Below are 22,574 nucleotides of genomic sequence, written 5' to 3'. Positions count from 1 at the left end.
ATGGAAGATCTGTAATCACTCATCTGTCTGCTTCTTGGGTGTTCAGCTGCTAGTCTTTTCTTTGCATCTCTTCCATTTACCCATCCTGTCAGACTCAATACTGACATCATTTTGCACGTTTTGCAAGCTGTGTGCTTTAAATGTCAGTGCTTTTCTGTCATTCTGTCTTTCAGACTGTTATTTGTGTGAGACACGTCCTCCCCATATCTGCCTCACATTGGTCATCCAGAACCCCATCCAAGCCTCCAAAACAGATTAGCGTAATTCTGTATCTTAATAAATCCTGTCAGATTTTTCCAAATGATGTTGCTTTATTGAAATATATTGATAGTGTCCAGAACATGTATCATTATGCTTCAGATTCAATTCATCTACTAGATGTAGAAATATTTTAGTACATTTCATATAGGGCCATTATTAGTTCAAAATTTCAATTTATTCCTACTACTAATAAGACTTTTTGCATCAACACTGAAAATTCCGGCATACTGACATTAGCATTTAGTTTTAAAAATAACTGTGCCTAAGCATATCTTTATATACAAAATAAAGATACCAGAGCTACGGGGGCTTTTTGTTTCCTTTTCAATTTTACCAAGCAAATGCACAACTGTATTCCTTGTTATCGCACTGCAGCAAACCAATGGGATTGGAATGAGATGGGGACATCTTGTAGAAGAGTAATGACAGGTAAAGATGGTGACTGGTGTGTAAAGAAACGAAGATGAATGGAAGCTGAGTAAGAAATGAGTGAGACAGAAAAAGAGGCAGGGAAAGCAGGAGACAAGTCAGACAGTGATAGACTGAAGGATTGTTGTTGTTTTGCTCGGCAGCGTTTGAGAACACAGATTAGGGCTGAACGATTATGGAAAATAATCTAATTGCGATTTTTTGCCCCAATATTGCGATTGCGATGCGATATGCGATTATTTTTTAAGGTCTTTGTCTTCTGTATTATTAAACAAAGACAAGCAATACATCATATAGTATGGCCAATACTATATTACATTAATTTTAAACTGTTCTTTCCTGGAAGACAGACCTCTGTTATGATGACATGAGGTGATGCATGAATTGATGACTGACATTTTTATTTAACTTCTTCAATCACAACAGTATATTTGAACATACACAATAGTTTATTTTTAGCTTACAAACATCTGAGCATAAAGTGCTGACAAGGAACCCTGGTGTAAACATTAAAATGAAAGTCAGTACAATGTGCAGATTGCAGAAATATACATAAAAAAAAATCAGTGGCTTTACCACACTCAGTTTTTCGACATCTGTGAACTACTAGACAGTCATTCAATTAAAAAATAATATTAAATAAATAAAACTAATAAATAAAAAATACACACATCTTACTGATCTCTGCAGTCAGTAACATTACACATAAAGTGCAAACATAATAGCAATTGTATAAACACACACACAAACACGCCTTTAAAATTTAAAGGCGTGAAATTGGACGGTCTAGTTCTGATTAGCGTCACCGCTGTCTCGGTGGAGTTTAATAAACTCGGCCGTCTGCTTCTTGCTATCTAAAATATAACCAGACACTGGTGTAAATTCTCGACTGTCTCATACTTCTGTTTAATAAGTTTTCTGTTTGACGTTTAGTCAGCTGTGTGAAAACCAAGGAGGAACCCACCCGGGGGATTAATAAAGTTTTATTTTATCTAATCTAATAACTTTAATCTCAGCCAAACTGATTTACTCACGAACAAACAAAACACTGAAAAAAGCCCAACAATAACATTTTTAGGTTGTCTAAGTGACTTATATATTACGTTTAACCCGAGCAGCGAAACTCCGCGGTGATCTGAAAATGATGTGCCGGGAGTTGTGCCGTTCTCGGCCGCATCAGTAACCCTCGAGCTCCCGGCTAGCTGTCGAGCTGGTGGGTAGCAGACGCCTCTGAAAACGTCGAAGCACTTTTGCAAATATGGGATATCTTGATAAACCGAGCAGATATTTGATGTTTACACAGCTACTTTCTCGCCTGAAAATATGTTAAAAGTTTATTTTGTGACCCAGAAAGATTAGTATGAGTAATTTTAAAACTTAGTAGCGGCCGCCATTGCTGGAAACTGGAGTTTGGCTGGGCCGCGCTATGAATTCTGGGATATGGTAGTAATTTGGACAGCCTTATAATCGCAGTATAATCGCAGCCTTTGCGGTTAGAAAATTGCACTTGATCATGTCGCGATATTATCGCAAATGCGATATATCGTTCAGCCCTAACACAGATGAGACGCAGGTTTTCATGGGTTTTCCTGTGTGAGTCTTGCCACCTGGTTCAGCACCTTCAACTCCCTGCACCAGCGGCTATAAATGAACAGCCAAGTCTAACCACAGATGTTACTGAATGCTGGAAAAAATTGCAATGTAGGGATAAACTCAGGCGTATGCCTGTTTGCATTCTTGCACTGAATGCTAACTGTGTTTGCCTGAGATTCCCGAAAACCAAGCGCACTCCAAAGGAGACTACCTAGAAATGGTTCTGCATTAAAATGAGAACAATGACAGGAAAGGGGTCTTTGTTTTAGCTTTCACCCTCTGTGTCCTTCCTTCCGAGCACATCTTTGTACGTGTATTTGGTGTTCTATAATGTGAACAGATAGCATCACTCCTAACATACTCACACCTGGAGATCATCCAGTGACCCCAGGATAGCAAAGGCAGCCAGATGTGCGATAAAAGGAGGAGGCAGCCCAAATAAACATCACTTATAGCAAAAAGCTACAAGATAACATTGGAAAAAAAGAAAATGGAGAGAAAGAGCGTAAGGACTTCAGAAGGGGAAACTGCTTCGTCCAAAGTCAGCAGCAGACAGACCCCTCATACACTGACCAATCTAAACTCAAAACCAAAGATATCAGTGCGGAGAAAGCACCAGGAGGAATAGAAGGAGATAAGAGGAGAAAGGGACAATGCACAATGGTGCTTTGAGCGGGATAACACAGAATTCATTTCCTATGAATATCCCGGAGATAGCTCCTTGGAGCAGCAGGGAATCTGTTCCTCCAAGCTGATATGAAAAGCCTCAATAACAGCGGCGTGGGAGGAACACGGTACCGTGTTTAACAATCGTAAAATGTGTATTCAGACTCTGTCTTCTCACGCAGATAAACGCAGCATACGTGGCTTTTTCTGAGTGTGTTTGCACCATCTGCAACGCTTCAAACAGCTCCAACAGTGCCAGCACTGATACGAAGAAAAAAATGAAATGACAGCGTGTTACCGCCATTATTTTACGGAACTCTAATAAAAGCGCTGAGAGATTGGACATTTCTGGATTATTAACTCCCAGCTTTGATTTTTTCTTTCCCATAATTCTTATCGAGTTACATAAGCAATCAGAGTGGAACCAGTGTGGTTTATAACATTAGTTGTCAAATGACATGGTAAATTTAATTGCACTCTGAGGGTGACGCCATTAAGTTTTTGTCTTGGTTTGTGGAGGGTAAAGAATTGCGAGTGTGAGCACAGCTGAAGGCAGCAGAGGCCGATCATAACCGTATTAATGCAACGCCTTACAGTACTGGCAGCCATGCATGATTTAGCTGGTAGAGAAACACTTCAAACTAGATTGTCGCTAAAATAACTTCAAAACTGTCCATCAACTACAGGCAGACACTTCTGAAGATAAAGGCATTCATGGTTTTATAATTAGAATATCTATTTTTAAACAGGCTTTGTTTAACGTGTCTCTAAATAAATCTTTTAATATATTTCTTACCGTAGTGCATGTAGCAGTTTCCTTTCGTCGGGTCTAGATGAATAGCTCTCAGGTAATATCTCTCCGCTTCTGTTTTCTGCCCCTTAAAAAACAAAAAGCAACTCAAGTCATTATAAGTGATGGTTGAACATGATTTTTTTTTTGAGAGGTTTTTGTTACATCCTTGATTATTCCACTGATACAACATAACCTGAACACTGCAGGCCTGAAAGAAAGAATACTGAAATAAATGCACTTCGGGGTAAACCAATACTGCCAAACACTTGTTCATTCATAAGCTTCCCATCAAATTAATTCTTTTTAGCTGTAAAGACAGCTCTGAAATCTAATATACATATTAAAGATTAAAACAAAGGGTTAAAAACATAAACCTTAAAAAAAGCTAAACCTACTTTCAGCTGCTCTCGTATTCACAAGGGTTCACCACAGTAGGTAGTGCAACATGTTTTATTTGGCACACTTTTTATACCAGATGCCTTTCCTGACGCAAACCCAAAGGGATTTGCGTCTCCTCCCAGGATGGAACAGGGAAGCTAGGCAAATGGTGAATGTTTAAACCACAACACTATTGTTTCGACATGGTTTAAAATGGTATAGATTATGCTGACCACCAACAGTACATATTATATAACACACAATATGTATAGCTGGGCCTGAGCATGTATTTCTTTGCATCTGAAAAACTGTAGTGCATCAGCAGGCCTCATTTGAGTCAGAGCAACCCAATTTCTTTGTATCTGCAGAAAAGAGATGCTATTTAAAAACACAGCCGCACAATCTCTCATGCCAAACCGTTAGAGGAAAAACCTCCAAGGTGTTGGTGTGGGCGCATTTGTGTGCAGACTCTATTGCCTCTGTTCACGAGGCTGAATTTCTCCATCTCTTTTGTTTCACACGTCTGCGCCGATTGCTTCTATATTGCCAGCGGACTTGTCATGCAACAAGAAATGAGAGGGCAGGGCTCATTAGGCTTGCTTCATTAGCTTCTCCCAGTGCCGTCAATCGCTCTGAATGACCGAATATCAGGCATACATGGCTTATTTCACATTTTCTTTGGCTCCATACTCTTTACATTCAATTAAACCTTTTCCCTAAACATCCATCAGAAAGTACAGTGGTTCAGTCCATTTAGGTAGAAGCAAATCATCATTTAGCAGATTTATGGACGAGTTCAGGTCAGTGGAAAAAGGATGATTTTCAAACAACTATCAAAAGGATATTCCCTGATTTGTAGCTGAGTAAAAGGTTAGTTTAGCTGCTTCTACGTACTTTATCGTGCGGTCTTCCACAGTGCGAGACCATAGTTAGAATTAGTGCCGAATTATCCAAATATACGGCTGAGATTAAAGTCATAAGTCTCATGGTGTTGAATGACCACAAATTTCCTTAATGCACACCACACCACTCTGACTCCAGCAAGATACGTCTGACAGACAAGGAGGCCTGTAATATAGTGGAAAGAGTACACTAGCGGCTTTGGAGTTGCACTTGTTATTTGCTCACGGATGTGGACGTGTGCAAGACTATCAGGTTCTGCCTATTATTTTGTGGATTTACACATGTAGCTTTTTTGTGGGCAGCTTTGAAAGCTGAAATGTGGTCGCTTTCGAGCTAAAATATTCCACGTTTCAAAGAAAAACAGTGCTGGGGTGAACCACAGTACAAGGCTCGAGTTTGACCTTTCCTTCCCCTGTCTGTATTGTCGATTGACTCTAGCAGGATGGCCAGAAATGTAGCCGATGGAGTGATTCAATAAGGAAGGGGAGTAATTGAATAATAAGCCCATCCACTGGCCTATTGTCCCGAGCCCATCCAATCTCATGTTTCTTAAGCCCTCTAGTAGTGGAGGTGGCCTCATGGTGAGTGCATAGATCTGGAGCCCCTTGAGCATAAGGGAGCAGAGCAGATGTCCGGCCACCCTCGGTGACTCTAATGTGAACCTACTTAAGGTGTGTGTGCATATGCTGCATATCTTTAAATCTTTCAGCAAAGACGGGGAACTGGTCAGAGGTAAGGTTTAAAGCCCTTAGGGTTTGCAGCTGCCAGTGTGCACATAACAGTTTTGTAACTTCAGCTCGGTTGTGTTTTTATGCAGCACTCGAAGCCGTGGAAGGAGAGAGGTCAGCGTCGTTAAAAAAGGTTACGCAGGAAACACAGTTTGTCTCCCAAATCTAAACTTGACTCAGCTGCTCACACATCTGTCACATGCATGTGTATTTGTTTTTGTTTAGTGGAATGGGAGAGGTGGAGGAAGTACAGGAAGTGACAGGAAGTTTAACATTTAGAAGTTGGGCAAGTTCGTGTGTCCTTGGATGTCTTCTAACACTCCCATGAATATACAGGCACATGCAATGAAAGACAGAAAAAAAAGAAACATGGTTTATCAGGGTCATCCAATCACAGAGGGATCGCTCTCATCCACACCAGAAAAACTCCCTGCTTCCCTGACCTTCAGATGTCAGCCATGTATTTACCCTGCTCCAACACAGCAGTTTGTTGGCATCAGTCCTGGATCAGGATCATCCTAAGGTCACCCAAAATCTATATTCTATATTCACTATATTCTTCATTTCTTCATTTCCGGTTAATACTTGTACAGCTGCTGTTATTGTGTATATATTTATTTATATTTAGATTTCTTCATACATTCTTATATAGTTCTATATTGTGTATTGTGTATTTTGTTGTACAGTTATTTTATTTTCAACTTTAATTTATATATTTATCTTTATCTTATTCTTCCCAGTTAAATTTACCCTTCATTCTAATTTGTGTTGTACAGTTATTTCATTTTTAACCTTAATTTATATTTTATTCCTTCCTAGTTAAATTTACCCTTTTTAATTTTTCATATTTATTTCCTATCTTATTCATAGCCTTTTCCTTTTTTGTTCTCTTTAGGTCACGAGCAGTTGTCCAAGCATTTCACTACATATCGTACTGTGTATGACTGTGTACGTGACAAATAAAATCTGAATTTGAATTTGAATCTATTTAACATTTCTGCCTTCAGTTTTTCAGTTTCTTTTCTTTCACACTGTGTGGAAAGTGTGTGAAAAGTGTGAAAGTTCTGTCCAACTAGTAGCTGCAAGGGTCACACAATGAATTCATGCGTTTGAATCCACCCTTGCCTTTCATACTCAGGAAGCCCATATGTAATAACAGTTATCACAGCTCTTCAGTCTCTGCAGGGAAATCAATAGGATGGGTTCGCCTTGCTCCAGTGCCCCATAAGTTGTTCTATATGCATTATTCATCACTCCACTGTGCCACTCCAGGTCCCATTTAATTACACTCTGCCACATAGTTAACCACTGCAGTCATTACTAAGATAATGCTTTGTCTTCTGCTTCTTTCTGTGTGTGTGTGTGTGTGTGTGTGTGTGTGTGTGTGTGTGTGTGTGTGTGTGTGTGTGTGTGTGTGTGTGTGTGTGTGAGTGTGTGTGTGTGTGTGTCTGTAAGGGAACATACAATGATGGATAGCAGTTTTCCATAAGTGAGGTGAGCAGGGATGTGGTCAGGCTTGACCCTGAGGGACTCTCTGTACCAGTGACCTGCTTCCTCCAGCCTGTTCAGCCTCATGTAGGCTTCTCCTGAAAGGAGAGAGGAGAATGGAAAATATCAATAATAAAAGGAACTTGTTTTGTGTTTTTTTTAGCATATGCATTTTAAGATTCCTTTTATTTAAAAAATGTAGGTGGTGCCACACTTGGCACCTTGCCTCCCCAAACACAAAAACATGTGCTAAACTATCTGGCTTAAGCCAAATTCACCAACACTCTTAGCTTCCCAGTCACCCTGGTGTTTTGACCCTTGTACACTTGCTTGTATTTACACACTTATTTCATCAAGGGGCTTTGCCTTTTTCAGTGAAAATAAGAACCTGTTCTTGATTAAAGTACAAGGGAAAAAAAACTAAACTAAAAAAAACAACAACATAAATATAATACCATATTTTAGAATTGAGTACAGTGAGGTTCTAGAGGTAAAAATCTCATTCATATTCTCATATTCTTGATTATGAGCCATAGTGTTAGAATCATCCAAAGAAGACTTACTATAAGCTGAGCCTTTGTGATGTGATGGCATGTGCTCATAACAGAAACTCACAATACTAAATTGGAACAGTGACACCCCTGATTTATGGAGGTCAGTTTTGGCTTGGTTCAAGGCTTAAAACATTTTTTAAGCAAGGACGTTCAGAAACATCAATGGGGAAACTGAATGGGCAATCAGTTATTAGATTTGGAGCCTTTACAAAAGGTGAGCACTGTTCCACTCTATTCTATATATTACACTTATAATTGTTCTTGCTCTTTTGGGGTACTGATTCTTGTCAGTTTTAATCAGTTTTTGTTTTTAGATTTTTTTCTCTTTTATTTCAGCATTTCATTTTTCCAGTCAGTTTTTGTAGCTCCTACAATATTAATCTATTTAAGGGTGCTTATTTTATCCTATTTGATTCTTCTCCTTCTGATCTTTTTTGTCTTTTTAGTCTTCTTTAAGGTGCTTTTAATCTATAATTAATTGCATTGTTTTTATTACATTTATTCTGACTTGTTATTAGCTCGTCAGTCATCTGTGAAGCTCTTTGAACTTCATCTAACAGCAGAACATGCTGCAAGTCTAACTGATTAATTTATTCATGGATGTTAACTCTGCGCTGTCTGGATCTGAGATAAACAGATAATGATGTAATGCTGGTTCTCATTATAATGGCTCGCTGTAATAGGTCATTTGAGAAACTTCAAATTCTTCTTAACCCCATGTTGACTGAAGTGACCACAATGCAGATAAATCTGAAGTTTCTCTGAAAGGACAAAAGCTGGTTATAAAAACTCAGAGATGTTGTTGGATGTGAGGGCATGCTCTTGGTCCCGAGAGTAAGAAGATAGGCTGATGACATATACTCAGTATCCCCTCCCATTATACTAATTCAAACACTCTTCCTTAATCCCTCTCTCCACCTGACTAAACACAAATCTTATTTTCCTTCAGCCTGCCTGTCAAAGGAATTTATGCAGACATCTCCCTGCAATCTCAACTATGTCATCGGGATGAGTTTACAATAATGTAATTAGTGTTACAATAACAAAGAGGGGGATGTGACTCGTTCCACAGATGAGCGTCACTTCTCCTCAAGAGGACACAAAGTGTGTGCACACATCGTTTTTGAGTTACAGTGGTGGAATCCAACAGGTGGGGTTCCTCGGCAATGATTAAATGGCAATTTGTTTAACTCACATTTTAAGCTCTCACAAGCCAGAAGGCCAACACTTGAGACGGGAACAATAATGTCAGATTGCACAGCTTTAACTCACATTATTACTGTGTTCTTCACAGCTCATGAATGTGTAATTTTATAGATCAAATGGTAGCGTTATCTCATCGAGATGCTTATTAACATTTCAAGCTGGAATCACCTTTGTAGTGATTTTTAAAAATAGATTTTTTTTATTACTGTTTAAAACAGATATTATATGTGAAAAAAAAGCTAGTCGCTCACCCATCATGTTGAAAAGGCTGTGTGGTGCAAACTGCCTCGGCATTTTCTGCACTGCCTCCTTGAAAATAGACAAGGCCTCCTGTAGAAAGAAAATAGTTAATTCAGCTAGTTCAGTTTTCAGTTCGCGTCACCATAATTGTGGCCTTTAACTAAGTAGTTAAATCACAAGCGGCACGGACAAAGTCCTAATGGAAAGTGTTACAAAAATTATTTTGGTCCTTCTCTGTTTATTCATGTTATGAAAGCTGAGATACAAAACAAGTACTTCTCAGCTCCTTCAAATATTCGCTGGGCCCTTTTCCCACAAACGGGACACACTGACCTCCTGCTGGCCCTGTTCATGGAGCAGTTTTCCCAGGTTGTACAGGCAACTGGTGACGGAGTTCTTGTGAGCGTGAGGATCCTTCAAATTCTCATCGGGAATGTCAGCACAAGTAAGGAAGGTGCGTTTGGCCTCTTCCAGGTGGCCCTGGTTCATCAAAATTATTCCTATATTCAAGTAGGCCGCTGTGAGTTCAGAGTGAAGAAAAAGCAGGTTCAATTAAAGGCATGTGAAATGATATAAAATGTCTTTTGACATAAATACATTTGTGTTCAGAAGTTTACATACACTCATCATGGAACAGAACGTCATGGTAATTTTAGGATTTTAATCATTGTTTTTAATTGTTTCTTTTTCATTTTTAATGACTTTAAAAAACACGAACTGGGTGAACAAGTCTGAATTTATTTTGGATTTTCTCTAATCACCACAAGTTCAAACCATCCACATTTAAACCATCTATTTGTTGATTTTAAGTGAATTTGAAGAGGTAGTCTTCCTTCTTCATTATTCCATCCACTTTGTGCAGTCTACTGTTACTCCCATTACCACTGGCAGTAAACAGCCCCGGAGCATGATGCTACCACCACCATGCTTAACAGCTGGTACAGTGTTCTTAGTTTGAAAGCCTCACCTTTACTCACCCAAACATTTCTGTTATCATTGTGGACATATAGGTCAATCTGTATCTCATGTGGCCAAAAGGCAGGGGAGTCGAACTCCAGGCCTCGAGGGCCGGTGTCCTGCAGGTTTTAGAAAATCACCCTGGGTCAAGAGAATCAAATGATTACTGTTACCATGCCTCTGGAGAACTTCAAGACATGTTGAGGAGGTCATTTAGCCATTTAAATCAGCTGTGTTGGATCAAGGACAGATCTAAAACCTGCAGGACACCGGCCCTCGAGGCCTGGAGTTTGAAACCCCTGCCATAAGGCATTTCACTTGTCCATGTGAGCTACAAACTTCAGCCAAACTTAAAGGTGTTGAATTTGAAGCAGGGGATCTTGGAATTAGTAGTGGTATAGTAATATAGACATTTTTCAGATTGTGTAAATCTCCAATTCCTTCTTAGAGCTTCACTCCAGTTCCTTGGACTTTCCCATTGTTCTGAGTTTTGGTCAATCCAATGAGCGCTGTTAAACCACTTCTTTTGTTTATGTTTGCAAACAGAAGCAGCAAGTTGTAGTCAATCATGATCACAAGCAAGAAGTTAATATGGCTTTAACTCGTCACGTTAAAAGGCATTGTAGAACCTTTAACACCTCTTATTAAAAGATGGAAATGAGAATGCGCATATATTTGAGCATGTATGTATAGTTTTGATCTTAACGAAAATCCAAAATAAATTCACACTTGTGCAGCCTAAATTCCTGTTTTTTGAGGTCAAATATATATGCTGTACAATTATTCCACCCTGGAAAAAGAACAGTTCAAATAAATAATTATCAACTGTAAATAAAAGAGCAATAAACATAAAAAAAGCTTTAAACAAAGAAAAAAACTTGACGATCTACACAGAAGAACATGATAATACAGCCTAAAGGAGGCAGAACTTGAGGTCGGAGCAGAGAAAAGTAGGACACATAAATAAATACATGCCAAAAAAGAGATAAAGCTAACAATAAAGCTACTCTACTTGGTAGAGTAAAAGCTGGACCCTCATCTAATGTGAACACTCAAGCGCAGGACTGAATTGCATTACTTCACTGGCCCTTTACATGTCCATGCAAAAAAGAATAACCACATCAGCAATAAAATTAAAGTGTAATTAACCCCAAAGTCTAATTGATGACAGCTCTTCCCCTCAGGCTGACCGCCTCATAGATCATTTACAAAAATGAGACTCTCCGAGATTTACTTACATGCCAGCGTAGGCCGACTCCCAATGGCAAGTTTGTAATAACGCAGCGCTTCAGAAAAGCGTTCATTCTCCTGCAGAAGCAAACCCCTGGTCCAAGAAAAACGCAAAGATGTGACAAGCTGCAGTACAGTTTCTTTTAACTCTGCATGCAAAGTAAGCTTTAACCTCTCATCAAAGTAATGAGTGGTGAAAGTGGCAGGTTTTTCTTCCCGTATCCCATATACTTATATATAATCCCAATATAGCCAACCATCCATCAAGCTCAGGTAGCACCTCTGTTTTAAAGAATGCAAAACACCTTTCAGTTTTCCCTTCTCTCTTTGTTTCTTTGCCAGTTTCTTGGCACCCGTAACTTGAGAGGGAACGGAGAAGTGGGAAGGAAAACAGTGTCTGCATGAGAGTTACAGACACGGGTCTGCTATGAGGTTTTGGCATCTGTGACACCTTGTGTTGCAGGATTCTAAGTGTCTTTGTGTTCCCCCAAACCCTGCAAACCATGACTAATCAAATCAGCAGCAGACGGTACAAAGAGCCACAAGGGACACACAACTCTCTTGCATCAAGCCATACTCTGTATTTCATTTGCTTCTTCTCCTGTGTTAGATCTATTCTTGTGTGCCCTCTGTAAGTTTTTCCTGCTAGTCACTCTGTGTCTATATGCGCTCTCCTCTCACCCCTTTCTCTTCCTTTTCCACAGTGATCTAAAGTGATGGATGGTAGGAATCAGAACTTGTTTGTGTCAAGACTATGCAAACACGAGGAGGTGGAACGGGCATCTTTATCACTCACAGGTTATACAGCATGTCAGCCATGTTCCCTCGGTAGTGCAGAGCATTTCTGTATGCCTTCTCTGCCTCCGCCATCTTGCCCTGGTTCTTCAGTACGTTCCCCAAATTTCCCCAGGCTAGAGGAAATGTGCCAGTCAAGAGTTATACAGCAGAAGAAAAAAAAAAGATGCAGTTGGTGGTCATGTAAAAGCAGTTATTCACACTAATTTGTCAAAGTAAACTAGTATCACTTGATAAAAACAATTAATTGTACTTCTCATGCTTACTTGTTTATTTAGAGTGCTCTCTTTTTTTTATTTAAGTATTCTTAGGCAAGTGTGTAACAATCCTCTAAGCAGTTTTCTGTTATTTTCTTGCACATATTTCTACTTGCCTCTTTCAAGATCAGGTTCCCACAGTGGGTTTCAGATCTCAGCCCAGTTAAAAACATGCATATTAAGTAGAACTGGGTATTGTTTGAGTTTTTAAAAATTTGCTGTACATGCCATTTTTTTCCATCTTTAACAAAACAAGTGAAATGTCTCAAATGTACTAAAAACGTACAGAAACAAATATTAACACAGCACAAAATCCAAGCGGCAAAAATGCATTTGCCAAGCAGAGTTTTTACGTTCTTTGTTCACTTTCATCTTGAGTAGCTATCAGTATTCATTGATGCTGTGAAACTGCTTCGTCATCTTTGAATGTTACCTGTAAAATAACAGGAATGGGTGCGTAATGTTCCCCTAATAAAAAAAACAGCTTCATAGCTATAGTAACGGTTGCTGTGGCCAAAAGGTTGATAAGCTAGCTTTGAGTTTGTAAAATTAACTAGAGCTTGAATGATTTTTCGGCAGGCAGATATTACTATCCAATTTTGCTGACATATCTGTACTGGCATATCTTAATAATAATAAATAACTACACATGAAGATTCTGTTTACGTTCTACCTGCTGGAAAGAAAACATCGCTATCAGTCCTAAAAATTCCTGTATCAATTGAGCTCTAAAATTCAGTCATTCAAATTTGCTCCTTGCTTTAGGCTGAAGGTAGGAGGATTCCTACTTACATCTAAAGATAGCCAGTGGCCTTCTTACCTTTAGCGGGATTCACATTAATCCCAGACTTGTAGAGGTTTTCCTCATTGCTCCAGTCTTTGTTTCTTTGAACAGTTCTGAGTCCATTCAGCAGTACTAGACCCATACAGAGACACAACAGCACAGCCTTGCAGCCTCTAGTCCTCAGTCTAACAAACGAGGCTCTTGCACAAGCAGCAACAAGCAGACAAAAGCCTATACTGGGAATGTATAGTACTCTCTCTGCAATTACAAAACCCACATAAAAGAATAGGTTAGTGGCTGGGATGAAAGGCAATGAAAGGATGCCCAGTGAAAATAGTACTAGGCTTTCTGTAGGGGGCAGGGGTGTCCGTGGAGGGCAGTGGTGCAGTCCAGCTGAGCCATTTAGGGCGGTTTTTGGAGAGCCATGCTCTGTGTTATGGTTTGCATCAGGAGCGTGGTAACCATTACCATTAGTGATGGATTTCCCATTAGTGACATGGGCCTTCCCATTGGTCTCCTTGACTTTGGAGGTGGGACCACGAAGGCCAAACAAAACCAGAATGCTCATTCCAACATAAAAGGCAACGGTGTGAAGGTTCCTACAGTCAGCCAAGGACCTGACCAAGGGCACGGCATCCATGGACCAATCGAAACTGAGCTTGTCAGGGCAGAGGAGGAGCCAGGCGTTGGCAGCAGGCAGGTGGAGAAACGTTAGCATTCGAGTGAGGAAATGAGGCGAGTCGGCTGCAGGGTTGTCGGAATTGGAGAAGTTTGGAGGTTTATTGCCCATCCAGTAGAGGCGAGCTGACAGCAAGAGTGCTCCCCAGGAAGCTAGCATGCCAAGACTCAGCAAAACATTGATGTTCTTTTTCTGAAAAGTAGGGGAAAAAAATGTTAAAGGGAAACACCTAAATCAACATTTAGGTCAAAGCCAAAGGTTTTTGTCTGTGTTCAAGAACACCTGATGCACTTCCTGCTAGACAGCTAAACGTATATCAGACCTTTTAAAATCAGCGCTCAAGCAAAACATAGTCCTGTTTGTGTTTTTTTAGTCTATATGAACAAGATCCTTTTCTGTGTTATAATAAGTAATAACGTTTCATTATAATTTATAGATATGCACTTGCTTAAATATTATTTAATTTATTATCTTTTCATTCCTACAATACAGAGAAAAAGAAAGTATGTAAAGCAGTCCCTGGGATGTTTTTGCCTGGGGTTTAAACCACACTCGTGAACAATTATACTGCAACACTGGCAGACTTCTTAAAGTTAAAATGCACAAAAAGCCAGAAACAACACTATGCAAACTGGTGAAAGACACATTAGGATCTGGAAAGCAGGGCATTCTCGTTGGTGTCAGTTTCAGTGCGAAGCAACAGGATTGTTTATATGATGAAATATTTGCTTCAGATTGAATGTGTCTTACTCAAAGTGGTGAAATATTTTTTGTTTGAAATTCACAACTGGTTTGCCAATACATTTTTGATGTTCAGAAAGTTATATTAAAGATAACAAGAGAAAATCAAATCAAATCAAATCAAATCACTTTTATTGTCACATCACATGTGCAGGCACACTGGCACAGCACATGCGAGTGAAATTCTTGTGTGCGAGCCCCACAAGCAACAGAGATGTGCAAACACAACAACACAAACGAGCAAAATACAAGAATGGCCAACCTGAAACTAATAAATATATGTACAATATATAATAGTGTATGCATTTCTGGATGTGTATACTAAATATTTCCTACGTGTGTGTGTGTGTGTGTGTGTGTGTGTGTGTGTGTGTGTGTGTGTGTGTGTGTGTGTGTATACACATTTTTACAAATTAAATAGTAAAAAAAAAAAAATAATAATAATAAAATATATAAAATATACAGAGTTGAATATGTGCAAAACAAGTGGCATTTATATACAGTGTGGAGTGCATAATGTTGAAGTTCCAGTAGTGAAGCTGAGGTGTCTATGACGTGTTCAGCAGTCTGATGGCCTGATGGAAAAAGCTGTCTCTCAGTCTGCTGGTACGGGACCGGATGCTGCAGAACCTCCTTCCTGATGGAAGCAGTCTGAACAGTTTATGGCTGGGGTGACTGGAGTCCTTGATGATCCTCCCCGCTTTCCTCAGGCAGCGCTTCCTGTAGATGTCTTGGAGGGAGGGAAGCTCACCTCCAATTATCCGTTCAGAGCACCGCACTACTCGCTGGAGAGCTTTGCAGTTGTAGGCGGTGCTGTTGCCATACCAGGTGGTGATGCATCCAGTGAGGATGCTCTCAATGGCACAGTGATAGAAGGTCCTGAGGATGCGGGGGCTCATGCCGAATCTTTTCAGTCTCCTGAGAAAGAAGAGGCGCTGCTGCGCCTTCTTCACTGTTTTGTTTGTGTGTACTGACCACGTAAGATCCTCAGCCAGATGTACACCAAGGAACCGGAAGCTGCTCACTCTCTCCACAGCAGCGCCGTTGATGGTGATGGGGGTGTGTACTTCTCTGCACCTTCGGAAGTCCACTATCAACTCCTTTGTCTTTGCGACGTTGAGGGTGAGATGGTTGTCTTGACACCAGTGGGTCAGGGCGCTGACCTCCTCCCTGTAAGCCGTCTCATCACCGTTGGTGATAAGACCCACCACTGTAGTGTCGTCCGCAAACTTCACAATGATGTTGGAGCTGTTAGTGGCTGTGCAGTCGTAGGTGTAGAGTGAGTACAGGAGAGGGCTCAGTACACACCCCTGTGGAGCACCAGTGTTCAGTGTGATGGGGGATGAGGTGATGCTGCCCAGTCTGACCACCTGGCGTCTGTCAGACAGGAAGCTAAGGATCCAGCTGCAGAGGGAGCTGCTCAGTCCTAGATCCTGCAGTTTCCTGTCCAGCTTCGAGGGAACGATGGTATTGAATGCTGAGCTGTAATCTACAAACAGCATCCTCACATACGTGTCTCTCTTCTCCAGGTGTGACAGGGCAGTGTGTAGTGTCAGGGCTATGGCATCATCAGTGGACCTGTTGTGGCGGTATGCAAACTGTAGAGGGTCCAGTGAGTCGGGTAGTGCAGAGCAGATGAAGTCCCTGACCAGCTTCTCGAAGCATTTGCTTACGATGGGGGTCAGGGCTACAGGTCGCCAGTCGTTCAATGAGGAGATGGTGGAGGATTTGGGTACAGGGACGATGGTGGCCATTTTGAAGCAGGCTGGGACTACAGACAGAGAAAGGGAAAGGTTGAAGATGTGCGTGAACACTCCAGCCAGCTGAGCCGCGCATGACCTGAGGACGCGGCCGGGAATCCTGTCCGGAAAATGTCAAAGTCCAAAATCAAAGAATAGAAAAAAAAATCAACAAACTTCAAAAAATGTCAGTTTATTAGTATTCCACACACACCCCTCAGTTCTGATCTCATTGTAGGCAACTCCAAAGTAAATTTGAAACAGTGGAGGTTTTCTTCCCAACTCTTTCGGCCTGTTGCAGAAAGTGTGACTGGTAATCGGCTTAGGACTCATTGTTCTGATCTATGCCGTTTACATCTCATAAGAGCATTACTTCTATAACATAATCACTATTGTTTTTTTTCTGTCACGCAACAACTTTGACCAAACTGTTTAGGAACCCATAAAATTTGAACTAAATAGAGTTTGTGTAACCTTTCTAATTTTGCACAGAGCTCTGTTGCTTATTGATAAAGCACATGCTTGAAAGGAAGTAGAAAGAGGATTTTTTAAATAAAATAAAAATCCTTTCACTGCAATTTGGTGTAATGTTTTTAAGACATGACAAGGTTGTCAGATCACACCCAGCAACCCCCCCCCCCCCATTCCACAGAAAGATAAACTAAACAATCCAAACTGCAGTTCTTATAGCCGCTTGAGGCTCCAAATGGGAGTTAATCCACTTTAACTGCAGCTTTGGTCTCTATGGAAGCTCGCTCCTTCTAATAGGAAAAAAATATATTGAAATAAATAAATAAATAAATAAAAAGAAACCTTTTAAACATTTGTAGGCAAGTTGAAATTCTACATTAAAATTAATATTATAATTTATCTCAAAATTCAACTCAAAATCTTTCTGCTAAGCCTCACCTCACCCATTCAGGTCACTCAGCTGAATCTCTGATAGTCAGTGCCTTTCGGAGCAGTTTTAATGGAGTTAATCAAATAATCAAATAATATTTCCTGTTTGAGGTACAGCCCATTTAAGAAGTTTGAGCCCTTGTTTTAATGATTCATATTCTAGTATTTTTCTTAGTCTCTTAGAGCTGCTTAGCAGTTATCTGTATCCTTCCAATGCAAACCAACTTCCAATGCCAACAATGAGGCTTCAGCATGCAGTATACACAAATGGCTGACGTTACAGAGGCAATGTCCATCTATAATTTACAGTCTATGAGCTCCTTGATTGGTTAACATTTGGTCACAGATTGGTTAAATTACATTTGTTAGGTGAAATCTGAGGGAGCTGTAAGACCAGTGATGCTTTTGAGACCATTTTAATTTGGTTTTCTATCTGTCAGATGTGACGCCAGACTTCCTCAATACCACAATTTGACATGATGCGTTCTGAAATCAATTACTGCTCAAATCTGATTTAGTGGTATGTTTTTGACAAGATTAAGCAAATCTGACTTCATTTCTTATACACCGATTACTCTTCAAAGTCATATAGTCAAAGACTTACTGACACAGACAGTGTGGCGCCACACCAACTAAAAAGTGTTTGTTAGTTATATTACTGTGTGATGAACATGGCATAACACTATGAGTGATGATCACAGAGATGCTGCTAACTTCCTATTTTCTGGGGCCATTTATTATCCAAGCACTGCTGTAATATGAACTTTATTTGAACCTACAGTATCCTGAGGGAATTGAGCTCTCTGTGTGTATACAAGTGCATGCTCACAGTTTTTATAATGTGTACTATCAATGCCCAGGACAGGAGGAGCACACATACTTTTGGTCTAGTATATTATCATCCGTAAAGCTTTAATAGATCTGAAAATTACTACAAGAGCTCATACAACTCATATTGTTGAAAAGGATAGCACAGCTTTGGCTTTTATCTCCAAGTAAGTTTATTCACTATAGTAATCGTTTATACTCCGCTGTATAATCTATGCAATATGAATTGCCATTTCTTACAGCTTCACAACGCACAAAGAGCAAATCAGTCGTGTCATTAATGAACTCTGATGAAATGAGCATGCTCGAGTAAGCTCACGCGTGCTCATGTTATCCATAACACGCCCATGCTAGGATTAGAATAAGAGGCTTAGCATCTACCCTGACCTGCTGGCTCCACTTAAACTGTTGATTTCTCCAGATCTGAAAAGGAAAAGCATGGTCTCTTTGGAGAAGTTAGATGAGGCAAGAAGCCTAGTTACACTAGATCAGTTGTCAACTGTAGGATGAAAAAGGACCAGTTTAAGGACTTCAGCATTTAGAGCATTCTGAGAGGCAGGGGGCAAATGAGCGGGGAAAAATTGGATATTGATTCAGATGCCAAAAGGTGGTGCGCAAAGGATAAAATAGAGTGCCTTTTACACAAGAAAAGGTGGGATGTGCTTATTGATGGATGAGACCACACTGAATGTAAAGAAAGGCAACTGACAGAGGAACCTACTTCTGCTCAGTATTGGAAGATTAGCCAATTCCTGTAAGAGAGTCATTTGTGGTATAGCTGAATGAGTTTCATTCTGCTACTCGATGGCTTGTCTATTTCTAAACTGTTCCTTAATTGATTTCGCAATCAGCTGCACACACAGACACACACAAACACACATCTCAAACTGCAGAACGGTGGGGTGCACTGCTAGTTCTACTTTCCAGTGATGCACCACTGCGCCTTCACAAATTCAGAGAGCAAATAACTCTTAACACCACCTTTCGTTAGTGCATTTTAGAGGAAACTGTTTTCTGCATCAGGAAAGTCAGTTTAACCTCAGCAGAATATTATGTGGTAGCTGAAAACAGATCTCCACTAACCCAACTTTACCCTCTTCACACAAAACAATCAGTCCTTTAACAGATCCAACTTCTAACTGCTATAAAAGTCTTTTTATCTTGTCCACTTAGCAAAGAACTCATCCAAATATTATAGAGTAAATTGCTATTTTGAGGTCATAGGAGCATGTGTCAGGGCATCTTTGATATTTGACATTTATCCATTTTTGTTACCATTCCCAAGGTGCTTTTTAACTATGGGCAAGGTGCTCCAGGCATGAAAAGCTAAGGTATAGCACCTTTTCAGACACGTGACACAAACTATTACTTGCTTCATCGGTGTGGTTATTTCACAGAATTCTGTGGCCCACACAAAAGGCGTTTTCCACTTGCAGTGCCATGCACTGTCAACATCAACTGCACTGAAGTACGAGTAAATTGAATGCTTGTTTTGTGTTCCAACTGCATTTCATTGTTAGTTTTCCACTCCCTCGTTTCTACTCTTTTTAAGCGGGCGCACTGTCAAGAGGTTGTCATCTTGCTTTCCAGTTCACATACGTGGAACGTGTGCTTATGTGCCTATTGTGTAGTACATTTTGAGTTTAGGCTTCCAGGCATCCACAGACACGGAAACCACAGCTTAAACCGCATTCTCTCATCTGATGTTAAGCCTTGCAAAATATTTTGGATTAAACCAGGAAGCTAATCTCTACATTATTATATACTCTAAAACCGAATTGTGGGATTGTGAGCCTGCATTGCATTTAAGCTACTTTTACCTCTCTGTTGTGTAAAGTACAGCATAGCAGACAAATTTACACACTGGACACTCAAATACAGCAGTGGCCAGTATGCATGGCCGGTATACTGTTTACAGTAAACAGGGTCATTCTGCATCACACAGCATCAGAGACAGATGGTAGTAAATGGTCACCCTGTGTATTATCTTGGCCTTTAAACTGCTTTCTTGAAAGAGTGTCAGCATTGTTTAAGGCAATACAGGTACTCTTGATGCATTTGAAAGTAAACACAGAAAGTAGCCACTGGATTATGAGTAATGCACAGGGATCCTTACGAAGCAGGGAATCGAAACGTAGCAGCAGAGTGATTGATGTGAGCATACTGAGAATTTGCCTTCAAATTCATAATCCTGAATGTCCAGGCTAAGTGTAAAGATTTAGTTTTTTTAAACCACAAGTTCTTTTGTCTTGAAATAAGACTGCATTGCAAGTCATCTATATCGCTGCTTTTCATTGTTATCTGTGGATGCAAGACTCAACGGATCCCGGACTTACCACTGGTCTGTTTTTAAAGTTTTGAAGGGGCTTTGTGATTTTAAAATTTTACCGTTATCAGTCGGAGTGAAATTCCTGGGAACTGGTTCTTACTCTTACTAGCTTTAACAAGATCTGCGTGTATCCACGGAGAATGGCTGGCATAATCCCCAGCCAGCTGTCAAATGTAGCATCACGCTCGTGTCAAACATCCGAACCTAATACTCTCCCACATATCTCCTCCACTTTGGATCCTCATTTGGAAATTCAGCATCAATTTCTGAAGCTTTCGCTCAAATACTTTTTGTTCTCTTTTGCTTTATTATCCACGTTCTCCCTTGACTTAATATTCTCTCCATCGGCCTCTTTCTGCACATAAAACATAGCTCCTAAGCCTTCATCCTTAAACTGCCACTCATTATTAACTCTGCTTTTATAAATCCCAGAAGTGTGTGGTGTGCCTGTTGACACTGTAGCGTGCAGAGTGTTTAAAACATGTTTCAAGACAAGGCACCCTACAGTTGACTTCATATTTGTGCTGTTTAAAGCCGCCTTGGACTGACGTAAGACAGCAGGGAAACAATCTTCCTGACTTTTCTTGTTTAAGGCATGTCCCATTTAAACAAACAAACTCCTCATAATGCTTTGGAACGTGGTGGGCAGCTCATGCAGAGCATTTTTTAAATCAAAATCTTATATTCTTATCCTTTGTGATTAGAAACCTTGAGTTGAAGTTGTGCCTTTGGGGTGATTCGTTCTCAATGACATGTGCATGGAAAGGCCTACAAAGTGTTGGACGCCCTGCATTTTTATAACAAACATCCAGCAGCCTGTCTTATTCGAGGCATTAACAGTGACATAGTACACTGTGATGAAAGGTACAATGAGGCACGTATTCGGTGCTTTTTCCAGCACTCCAACGTATTCTGTATTGTGCTGACTTGGCGCAGCTCATCCAAGTCATCAGACGGCAGCGTGGCTGGCACTGAGAACGGCTGACTTTGATAGAGTGACCCAATTATCTCAATGTTCTCCTCATGAAAGCTTTGCTGCTGCTGGCACAGAGACCTGTAATGAGATAGGTCACAGGGTGAAGCTTTGCACGCCGTCCAGAACAATAGCTGATCAAAGAAGAGGCGCTGTCCATGTTGGGCTGACTTTTAAAGAGCTTCCTGGGTGTGTAATGTCAGGTCATCAGTATCAGAAAGAGACAGTAAAAGTCAGGGCTGGGTGATGCTGCTGAAGAGCTGTCATGTATCTGATTTAGACTTTAATCATTAAAGCTGATTATTATTGGAGCTGTGTATAAGGAGCTAAAATGCACGTTCCAAATATGAAAATTATAATGAGCCTCTTGAAAGATATGCTTATGCGAAGACGATCAGATTTAATTGCCCCCGTGAAAATGATGTAAGCCTCTAATTACTCAAGCTTTTATCTGAATGAAAGCCAGATGCAGTCTTTCATTTACACTTAGCCACATACAGTAAATATGCATCTGCATTAAGCTAACAAAAAAAAGCAAATCCATCGGACTTGATTTTTTCATGAAACATGCAAATAGGTATTGGCTCTACTCCTGAAGCTGTTTAGTCACTGAGAAAATGTCCAGAAGAACATTTTGTCCACTGTAGTAGCAATATTTAACAACTAGCAGTAGCCGTTAGCTAGTTAAAGGTACATAAAAGAGAACCCAGCAGATACTGAAATGGTGTTGTGCCCCTCATTTTCAGATGTCAGATCAGATGGATGGCAAAACCCCTAGAAATTAGAAAATACTGTCGCTTTCATATTTTTGTTATGAAAAAAGAAAATGCATCTCTTTAAGGCAATACCCTTTTTTAATTAAAATTTATGGGAGAACTGCAATAAGACACTACACTGGATATTCATTCAATATACCTATGACATAAGAAGAGTCACAAGAGCTTGATGCATTCATTTTCTTACCTATAAACAAAATTTAAAAAGCGGTCCAAGCATGTTATTTGCCCTATGTCTGATTTTCCCCACTGAGCAAAACATTTGTTTAACCTTTAGCTTCACCACATGTTTCTTAAAATTAATGTTTGGGTGTTTTTTAGTTGGACCACTTTACAAAGTAAGCAAG

General features: G+C 40.1%; 1 protein-coding gene across 1 annotated transcript in view; it reads right to left on the bottom strand.

Annotated features, from left to right (window-relative positions):
* The window catches only part of LOC146649952 (protein O-mannosyl-transferase TMTC2-like), a 72,477-nt gene that overhangs the window by 9,806 nt on the left and 40,097 nt on the right, over nt 1–22,574 (bottom strand). The window contains exons 3-9 of the mRNA XM_085386755.1: nt 13,299–14,133; nt 12,223–12,337; nt 11,435–11,520; nt 9,573–9,757; nt 9,251–9,329; nt 7,216–7,337; nt 3,746–3,827 (exon numbers count right to left, since the gene is read on the bottom strand). Of these exons, the coding sequence (XP_085242881.1) occupies nt 3,746–3,827; nt 7,216–7,337; nt 9,251–9,329; nt 9,573–9,757; nt 11,435–11,520; nt 12,223–12,337; nt 13,299–14,133 (1,504 nt within the window). The remainder of the gene's footprint in view (nt 1–3,745; nt 3,828–7,215; nt 7,338–9,250; nt 9,330–9,572; nt 9,758–11,434; nt 11,521–12,222; nt 12,338–13,298; nt 14,134–22,574) is intronic.

The sequence above is a fragment of the Rhamphochromis longiceps genome, linkage group LG17 (genome assembly GCF_057381845.1).
Source record: "Rhamphochromis longiceps isolate RC_006_pf linkage group LG17, R_longiceps_female_GT1.1, whole genome shotgun sequence".
Lineage (NCBI taxonomy): Eukaryota > Metazoa > Chordata > Actinopteri > Cichliformes > Cichlidae > Rhamphochromis > Rhamphochromis longiceps.
This window is presented reverse-complemented; position numbering and strand designations above follow the sequence as displayed.